General features: G+C 35.8%; 2 protein-coding genes across 2 annotated transcripts in view; both read right to left on the bottom strand.

Annotated features, from left to right (window-relative positions):
• Positions 1-4,876, bottom strand: part of clrn1 (clarin 1) — an 8,135-nt gene extending 3,259 nt beyond the window's left edge. Inside the window, exons 1-2 of the mRNA XM_016519804.1 lie at positions 4,624-4,876; positions 1,641-1,820 (exon numbers count right to left, since the gene is read on the bottom strand). Coding sequence (XP_016375290.1) covers positions 1,641-1,820; positions 4,624-4,876 — 433 coding nt within the window. The remainder of the gene's footprint in view (positions 1-1,640; positions 1,821-4,623) is intronic.
• A 2,162-nt stretch (positions 4,877-7,038) lies between these two features.
• Positions 7,039-8,406, bottom strand: LOC107714092 (probable G-protein coupled receptor 171). Its single transcript, XM_016519803.1, has one exon. It carries the CDS (start codon positions 8,178-8,180, stop codon positions 7,230-7,232), a length of 951 nt encoding a protein of 316 aa, XP_016375289.1. The 5' UTR covers positions 8,181-8,406; the 3' UTR covers positions 7,039-7,229.
• Positions 8,407-10,428: the final 2,022 nt, after the last annotated feature.

Here is a 10,428-nt window from a genome sequence, read left to right as displayed (position 1 = left end):
ATGTACACTCTAAAAAATGCTGGGTTAAATAAACAGCCCAACCGCTGGGTCAAAACAACCCAATAGCTGGGTTTATCCCTTTTTAACCCAGTGCTGGGTTTGTCCCTTTTTAACCCAGCACTGGGTTATATTTAACCCAGCATTTTTTAGAGTGTATTTATTTAATTTTTTAACACAATTTAACAAAAACCAAATGTACTTCCACTTATAACATAGGTAGTTCCAGTACTAGCTGCAGTTATTAATTATTATTATTTTTAATACTGACACTATTCTTACTTCCCATTATCTGCAAGCGATTCTGCTTTATGTTTGAGTTAATGGTGTTCAGTTGTGTGGACAGGTCAAATGCTCTATTAGAGTGCCATCAGTACACACACAACAGAGGCACCTGACACTAGAGATGCAGTGGAAATCTGGCCAGTTCCACCAAGCGCATTCATTTCCATCACTTTATTTATTTATCATCCAATTCTCTCTTCTCAGTATAGCTGAGATCACTTTCTCACTACTAACAGAGAGATATTAACAATCGCAGAGGCTCGTTTTTACCGTGCTTCAGAAAAGAGCCTGTCTAAATGGATGTATGCATGAAATATTTATAACATACTGTCTTCAGGATTTTTTCTCAAGATTCAAGAATTCAAGCTGCTATTTATTGACCTGGTAAAAGCTCTACTTTGACATAACATTAACAGTGATTCTTTTTATTTGTGTAAATGCTTGAAATATGTATAATTTTATCACACACACACACACACACACACACACACACACACATATATATATATATATTGTTTTGGTTATGAACTTCTGTAGATTTGTTTATTATATTTACCAAGTTATTTTATTTACTAAATTATTATTATTATTATTTCATTTTTAATGAATGATTTGGACTGGATACACTGAAAAAAATGTACTTTAAATCAATTTTCACTCAGAAATTGCTAGTAAATTTCAGAAATTATTACAGAGAAACAGCAATTATCATACTGAATTAAACATTACATTTTGAAGTAAAAAGACTGAAATGGTATTTTCTTAGGTATTTTTTTCATTTATTTTGTTTTTATTTATTAAGTAAGAATTTTGTTTATTTATTAAGTAAGAATTCATTAAATTGATCAAAACTGACAATACATTCTTAAATTTTTTACAACAAAAAAAGTGTTTTGAATAAATTCTGTTCTTTTGAACTTTCCATTCATCTATTTGAAAAAAAAAAAATCATTATAATTTTTACAGTGTAGTAAAGGAAATCTGGCATGTACGTGTGGTAATTTTTTTAATGTTGTTTACAAAGTATCCTAAAATGAACTTCATGGAGTTGGTTTAAAGAATGTAATAAGTGAGAATCATTTAGTTTTGATTGGTTTGATGATAATTTGATGAGTTTAATCATAGTAGTAATAAAGAACACAATGTAAAAAAATATTTTTCAAAGTAGTAAATAGGACAAATACATAATTTAATGTTCCTTCTATTATTATATCTAAAATGTATTACAAATTTCTGAGTGAAAAAAAAGTTTAGTGTTTATTGTTCATGGTACTCTAGGTACAAACTTGTCTGTGTGCGTGTGTGTGTGTGTGTGTGTGTGTGTGTGTGTGTGTGTGCGTGTGTGAGCAAAGACTTACAGCTTATCATGTTCCAGAGGTAAAGGCCCTGGGGTCCATGCAGTGTCTCATATGGGCTTCCGAAAGCATTGTAAAAGAAGAAAGCACAGGACACCGAGGAGAAGACGATGAGCACCGCGCAGAAGAAGATCACGCTCACATGGAGACTGGCCGGACCCACGTCCATCAGGTCAGGGAAAACTACACAGAATAAAGAGGTTTCTAACATGATCTCCATCGTTTGAGTCCTAATTTAGGATTGGTGTTTTTGAATCAGCTTTTAATTTGTCATCAACGTCTTCAAACTATTGTGAGTGACTATGTTTGATTTTGACTTTGGCCCTTATCTCCGAATAATTTTGAGGATAAGATTTCAGTATAGTATGTATGAAAATTGATTTTAATCATTAAAAGTAATCTCTGATCATATCTGTCCACAATTTGCATGCATCTCACTGTGAGTAAAAACAAATTTACGATGACAATATTCTTTTGTTCTGCTAAAAGTCTGGCTCTCGAATCTGGGGCTTTTCCAGATCTCATTAGGAAAGAATGAATCATTGTACATGAAGCTGTCATGAAAGATCAATCTGAGACCCATTCAAAACCCCATCAACGAGACGAGTCCCTCCCAAAACTCGAGAAAAAACAACTGAAAAACTAAAATCTGATCAACTGAACAATGAATCAGATGTCTCTTGAAACAGCCCCTTAGACTCTTTTAAATCTGTTAAATCTATAGTCAGAAGGGGGTTTACTTGCTATGCATAAAATACGTAGGAACATTTTTCTAAAGCAAAAGATTGATGATGACTTAAAAAATGTGATGTGTTTGTGAAGGTCATTTTGAAATAGGTTTGTTACACATCAGTGGACTCAAAACGTAGTTGGACCTTTAAAGGGTATTGAATTGAAAATTCGGTCATCATTGTCGTTCCAAACCTGTATATCTTTCTTTCTTTCATAGAACACAAAGGAGAAACTTTGACTAACATAATGGTTGATCTTTTCCAAGCATTTACAAAAGCTTTTAATGCTTCATAAAGGATGCAAAATCAGTATAAAAATATAATGAAAGTAGTCCATATGACTCATGCACTATGCCATATAATAACATTAAGGATCAATATTCAAAAAAAGTCATTGCATTAGATACAAAATAACAAAGCACACGTGGTACCTGCAAAGGAATGATGCAAGAGCTTTTCTGATCACTAACTTGACTTTTCTGAGCAGTTTTTGCAGTGACCTTTAACCAACTTTCAGCGTGATTTGAAGTCACTTCCCTTCAAGTTCACACATGTGCTCAGTACATTAACTGATAGGTTCCACTATTTGATTAGGATCCACACAGATCACAATACTTTCTTCATTTTGTACAGCTTATCTATTGTTTTATGACTTAAAATAAGTTTGTTAATTGTTATGATTGTTATTTATTGTAATGCAACAAGGGTAGGCCTACTACTCAAGTGTCCAAACACTTTTAGAGAAGCTGTATATGCACATGTATTACAGTATTACCGTTTTCTTATATTGCATTTCTGTGTGGTCTAAATAATAAAACTATTTAGATTTCTGGTGTGCTTATAAACACTTGTACTGTTCTTTTCTTAAAAGCATAGCTCACCCAAAAATGAAAATCCTGTCATGTTTTTTTTTTTCTGTCAGTGAAGAAAGAAACTTCCGAAAGAAAAGGGTGAATAAAAAAAACAAGTATAGAAATGGTACCTTTAGGGGTGCAACATTTTGTCCCTATAAGGGACACCTTTTGTACCTTCTTTACTCCTAAAGTGTAAAAAAAAAAAAGATGATATTTAGATGAATGTTGGTAACCAAACAGTTGCTGGTAGCCATTGACTTCCATAGCAGGGGAAAAAATACTATGGACGTCAATGGTTAGCCTAGCAACTGTTTGGTTCCCAACATTCTTCTAAATATCTCATTTTATGTTCAGCAGAAGAGAGAAACTCATACAGGTTTGGAACAGCGTGAGGGTGAATAAATGGTGACAACGTTTTCATTTTTGGTTGCACTGTCTTAACCCATTTAATCCTACCGCTCACAATAGTGACCGTAAAAAAAAAAAGAGGTTTTAATTTATAAAGCTCTAAAAAAAAAAACTTACTGACTGATGTTTTAGTGCACTTCCTGCAAATATCGATTAAATAAATAAATAAAGGTTCTCAATTAAATATGTGCAGTTTCACATGGTTAGTGCAAATTGTCACAGAGCAGTTTATTTCCTGTCTGCACCTTGAAAAGATGATGGCTGCATCAAAGCTCCAAAAACGAAAGGCTAACATAAAGATATGACAATGATTTTTGGTACACATTATCTTTAGGGTGTCTAGTATTAATATATTAATGCACATATATTCAGTTTTGTTGAGTGTGCATGGTCATAGAATGAGTAAACATCTTGATGGTCACAATAGTGACCGGTGGGATAACGGTGAATTTAGGTATACAATATAAATCCAATTGCAGTTGTTGAAAATTGCACTAAAATGTTGCAATGACAAAATATTGCACTAAATTAAAAGTTTAAATGTAACAAATAATTTACAATATGTGGTAATACTGGTAGCACTAATATAAAAATTTTATGATATATGTTACAAAAAAGTAAAAATTTTGAAATATGCTGATGGTTGTATTTTTTGTCTTTTATCTCAGCATTCCTATTAATGTTTTTTAATAAGGTTTTTTTTTAAATGTACAATAGTAACCCTAGAATGTGATCAAACAGTTTAAAGATATATAATATTTTTTTTTTATGACTGCAGAAATATGTTAATTCAGTAGCCTACACACATTATCCCACCGGTCACAATTGTGACCGACCATAAAACACAATTTTTCACACACTTTTCCAAAAAGAAAGAAAAAAAAAGTTACTGATTATTTCAAAGGGTTTACTAATGACACATCATTTGGATATTTTCATGTACCTTGGAAACAAAATTGGGATTAAACGGGTTGATATGACTAAATTACTCACAAGCGAAATAAAAGGGTCTGTCTCCCAGACCACACTGTTTCATGCCCTGGCCGTGGAAAAGTCCGTAGTTCGTCCTTCCGATGAATTTCTCCAGCTCTGCTCCGGACGCGTTGACGATCTGCGCGCCCGTCTTGCACAGAACCGCCGCTTGAACCCAAAACTGCGTCCCCATCGCGGCAGCCACGACCAGAACACAACCAAAGCAAAGCACGCCAGCGACAGAGAATATAATTTGCTTTTGACGGCTAGGCATTATGTTTGACAGAGCGCAGCCACAGTAATCAATGGATATCCACAGAATAACGCGCAACGGCGATCTTCCTATAATCCAACATGGGAAAGGACATTGTGCTGTTGTCGATTTCCCCTTTAAGTCTAACCGAATGCTATAAAACGATCCCTAATGCTAGGTAGCACATGTTGGCCGAGTAAAGTTGGATCCCAATGTCTTCTCTGGATAGAGTTACGCCAAGCGCCTTCACCGTCCTCCGTCTCCAAGCAACCGGGTTGAATGTCTCGCGCCATCTCTGGCTGCATTTAATAGGGTTACAGTTTATTATGTGTGGTATAATAGCGGGCTAGCTAAATGTATGAATATGAAATAATATCCCAAGTAAATAATAGCCATGCCCGTTTTGACTTAGCCTTCACTAGGCTAAACACTAGACACACAGCATGTCATCAGAGCAAACATGATGTAACCTTCAATGCAAAAGGTCATTAATCAGAAAGAGACTCGGGAGAGAAATAAGACATTATTAAATGTGATAACAATGATTTATTAAAACTAAAATAGTTAAAAGAGTAAAACAAAATAAAAACATTTCTTTATAATCAACCCTTATAATTTGAGAAACATAGGCTTTATCCGAAATCGCCCCTGTACCCTTAAATAGGGCACTATATATTTGAGGGGACAGCCATTTGTAGTGGTGTCCGAAACCATAGTAGACATTTTTGAGTGCACTCATGCAATGCACCGCAAAAACGAGTGTACAACTGATGCTCAAAGGCTAGAGAATACCCATAATGCACTGTAAGAGTCGCACCAGATGATGGCACCCACAGATGAATCATCCACCCATTCATTTTACTAAGCACTCGTTCACGGCATAATACAGAGTAATACAACACAGGAATAAATTCACTGTAAATTGATTATTATTTTTTTTAACCTATACATTTAACTTATACATGGAATACAATTTCCATGACAGAGTTCAAGATAAATCCTTTAATCTTACTACTGGAGCGGCCAGTTTGCCAGTTTCAAATGATTATTAAACTGCAAGCACAAACTATGCAAAAGCGGCAGTCCTTCCGGTGCCTTCAGTGTGTGAGCGTGATTTGACCAAGTACAACATGTTCCTAAATCAACATCCTTGTTGATCCTGGAACATCATTCCAATCAACCAATCAGAATTGAGGGATAACTTTTCAGGAAATGTCAGTTTTAGGCTTACGATTAGGTACTTCTACACTCTTGTTAATCAGCTATCATTTCCCTCTGATTTTAGGAATAAATTATGGGTAAGGTTAGGTTTAGGGGTAGGGATTGGGTTAAGTCTGTATTTTTGGACAGTAATGTTGATCCAGGATCAACAAAAGATGTTGATCCAGGAACATGTCTTACTTGGCAAAATCACGGTGACCGCCGTCAGTGTCCAAATTCACTCACTTGTTTTCATTCATTCCTGCAAGTAAACTGAATTAGTGACCTGATGTAGGGAATAGTGAATGAGGGTGTAGGGGGCGATTTCGGATACAGCCATACTTAATGGACCCTTTTCGTGCGTTTCAATGGCCAATGGTGTATTATATCAGCTCTGCATCAAATTACAAAAAAAAAATAAAGTTAACACTAATGCAAGGGTGTTTCTAATGCAGCGTCTATGGGAGGGACGGTAAATTAGTTCTCTCTTCTGACTGCCATTATCAGTCTTTATCTACTTTTTTCCTTTCTTGAAAGTTGTGAAAAAACTACCGTGGAGTTTTGCTATTTGAGCAAATGGGAATGCAAAAAAATATATATTTGTGGTACTCTCCCATTCAATCCTCTGGAAATTTACCCAACTATGACGACTTCCGCTGCTCAGAAACCCGGAAATCTGAAAAAGGTCTATTTATTGATTGTCATTATGAATTTGGGATATGGAATACAACTTACACAAACAATTTCCCACTGAATAAAAAATAAATAAAACAAAAACATATTCAATTTCATGCTTGAGGTGCGGTTGTCCTTGTGATGGTAGAAGTCCGAGTCCTGGCTCTTGGTCCTTTTTGTATATAAGTACAATTAAACACCTCAGAGCATCATTGTACAGTACATCTTCTGTAGATTTAGTTATGTTTACACATATACAAAATTCTTATCAACTAGTATTGCCACAGCTTTTTTAACTGACTTTCTTTTCTCAAATAGGTCTTTGTGCATTCTTTTCCCACAGGCTTCAGTCTTCTGCTTTGTTAATTTTTTTTTTTTTTGGCTTTTCCTACATTACTAATCCACAGTTCTTTAAGAAACTCTTTCTTTACACTACATTGACATTCAGCAAATGATTTTGCACTAATACTTGGTTCATAACTCTCCTCCGGCTGAATTTTCACTCTGTGTCTGCGGTCGGAACGCTGCCTCTCTTTGAGAAGGCCTTCGTGATCTGTTGCCTGAATGCACGGCAGATGACAAAGTACAGCACTGGATCGAAGCACAGGTGCAGGATGGCGAGAAGCAGAGTCGACTCTTTAGCCAGGAACAGATTCTTCCTTAATGTGCATTCGGTGATGACCTCTATCTGCGTAAATGTGTACGGCATACGCACAGCATGGTACGGCACGAAGCACACCACGTATGCCAAGGTCACCAATGCAATGTTTATGAAGGCATGTTGGGCACTAGCCTGTTCCTCGGGGTCAGATTCACGCCGACCCCAGAGCCGCTTCAAGACCAGGCCGTTGGACAACAGCACCGCTACCGAGGAGTTGAAGAAGATGGCCATGCCCAGAAACACAGACAATGCGTGCCAATGCTTGGCGAAATCATCTTTTAAGTCTGAACACGTTAGGCCAACTTTGTCTTCAACGTTTTCTTTGATAGGGATGGCCATGTTGGGCACGTTGATGAAGAGCACGAGGAACCAGACCACCGAAGACATCAGCACCGCAAAGCCCACTTCCTGCAGTCGGAGCAGCTTGGAGCTGCGGGTGATCTGGAGGTAGCGCTGCACGCTAACGAAAGCTAGAAAGATGACAGACGCGTACATGTTGATGTAGATGAGCGGCGCACTCACTCGGCAGAGAAAGATGGTCAAACTCAGAGAATCATTGCCCAGATCTTTGGCAATCTTGACAGGTAGTGCCAACATGAGGAGGAAGTCGGACGTCAGGAGATTGATGAGGTAAACATTAATGCACTTTTTAGCACTTCGGCTGGTTATGAAGGCCCACAGCGCCACCAGGCTGGCAGCCATTCCAATCAGGAAGATGAGGATGTAGACTGTGGCGAAGGGCACCATGTTGTCGTTGACCACACAGATACTGGCATTCGAACTCTCCATTTTCAGATCTGGACTGTGTAAGCTCTAATAAATAAGTCAAATCAAGGCTGTCAAACACGAATGTTTTACTTCTCCTTTTCTTCACGTGACTATACCTTCTAAGTCTTGTCAGACCACCGAGAATAATCGAAGCTGATCTGAACACAATTCCGTCTTTCACTTCAGCAGAAAGTAAAAGGTATCAGTAGAGGAAGTGGTAGATCCCCTGTTTAAGCACGCGAAAGCATTTTCCTGTTTGCTCGCATAAGGATATGATGTCACGTATCAGCAGCAAATAGAAAATGTTATGTAGCAATCCTGGAAAGAAACAGAAATAAAAAAAATATGTTTTTACCTCCTTTTCCTGTTTTTAGTTATGTTTCACAATAATATATGAACTGTTTATATGAATGTATGCACATGCTGAAGCTGGTTTAGATGTGATGACAACAATGTGCATCAAGGCAACTGCAATCAAAGCATCAATTCAATTACATTATATCAGTTTCTTGATATTTTCTCTGGATCGCCGCACTATTAATGTTTAGTCGGAAAGATATTGTCCTTTAATATTAAAGACAGCTTCTTCCATGATAGAGAAGCTGGTAACACTTTAAAATACGGTTATAATTATTAACATTAGTTAACTACATTAGTATTTACATAGTAATTACATAGAATGACATAGTAATTACAAATGACATAGAACTAAAAATCCTAAAGCATATATATTTTTTAATCTTAATTTTGATTAGATGCATTATTATTATTATTATTATTTACAAATATATTATTAAAATCAAAGGTTATATCTGTTATTATAATTATTTACAAATACATTATTAAAATCAAAATAATGTTATATCTGTTAATATTTAATGGCCTTGAACTGACAATGAATAGGTGTATTTTCATTAACTGAAGTTTACTGAATAACTAATGTTTAATGAATAAATACTGTAGGCCTAACTAATGTATTATAAATGATTAACTAATGTTAGTAAATGCATTAACTAATAGGACCTAAAGTGTTACCAATATGTTTAGATCACCTGGCAGTCAAGTTGCTGTTTAGTAAACCATCTTGTCCTCAGTGTCCATAAAAGGAGTGTTTAAGTTGGGTTCCCATTTTGTTTCATTTAATTAAACAGAATAAATATACTAACTAACTAACTACCTACCTACCTACCTACCTAACTAACTAACTAAGTAACTAAAAAATAAATAAATAAATAATCTGCAACTGTGTTTTCACATAAGATATCTTACAAATATTCAAAGTTGCAAGCAGGTATGTTACGGTACAGTACATTAACGTTTCTACTATCAAATAAAACAGTAGCAAATGAAATTGTGCTCTTGTCATGTCTGCTTCCGCACTAATAATGCAGACAGTAAGTTAGAGTTCTTAAAATGTATATTGTTTAATAGTTTAGCAGGGTTTTGTGGTAATAACGCCTTAACTGTATGCTTTTCATTTGATATAAATATGACATATATAACAGCTACAGTTTATTTGAATTTGTTGTGCATTTTTCAGCACCTTATTCACTAACAAAGAGACCCCTCAAGAGCCAATAATTTACTCCTCGAATACCTAAAAGCCCATTGCTGATAGTCAAAGTGCAAAGTTTGTCTTTTTCTTAAAGTCACTAACTGCAACATTATGATTTCAGGACAAAAATGTAAATTAAAAGCATAACTTTGTATCTTTCTCAAAGTAATCCACAACTGCAATACAATCTGTTTGTATCCTGTGGAGCAGTGGATTCCAGGGGCCTCATTTATAAAATGTGCGTACGCACAGATTTGATCTTAGAGTGTGTGTACGCTAAAATCCCCGGCAACGTTCATATTTATAAAAACGGTCTTTGACGTGGAAAAGTATTTACCGCCACGTCAGGGTCTGAGCAGGCGTACGAACTTTTCCTTGTGGCAAAGTCTGAGTACTGCAGCTATTTGAACATCAAAGCTGCAATAATAATAAAAGCGGTGTACGTGCAAGCACCGAATTCATCATAAACAACAAAGATGCAGTGTAAGAGATTAATTGTGCAGTGTAGTCAGATTTTTTATTAACGGGAGTTTTTGCGAGATTAAACTGACCTTTTTAGTAGCCTAATGTTAAGAGTTCTTTACTCGCTTTCTGTAGTTTATTCCAAGTTGTTTTGTTTTTAGTTTTTTACAAGAGAACTTGCGAAGTCTTGATTTACTACTAATGCGTAAAATAGAAAAAAAAATGCATAAACGCATCTCCGACTGTTTTGTC

The sequence above is a fragment of the Sinocyclocheilus rhinocerous genome, unplaced genomic scaffold (assembly GCF_001515625.1).
Source record: "Sinocyclocheilus rhinocerous isolate Xijiao unplaced genomic scaffold, SAMN03320098_v1.1 scaffold3677, whole genome shotgun sequence".
Taxonomy (NCBI): Eukaryota; Metazoa; Chordata; class Actinopteri; order Cypriniformes; family Cyprinidae; genus Sinocyclocheilus; species Sinocyclocheilus rhinocerous.
Note: the sequence above shows the minus strand (reverse complement) of the source record. Positions and strands in the feature narration are given on the sequence as shown.

What these genes read in the sequence shown, in the direction of transcription:
- LOC107714092 (XM_016519803.1), bottom strand. Translation starts at nt 8,180, where the DNA reads ATGGAGAGTTCGAATGCCAGTATCTGTGTGGTCAACGACAACATGGTG.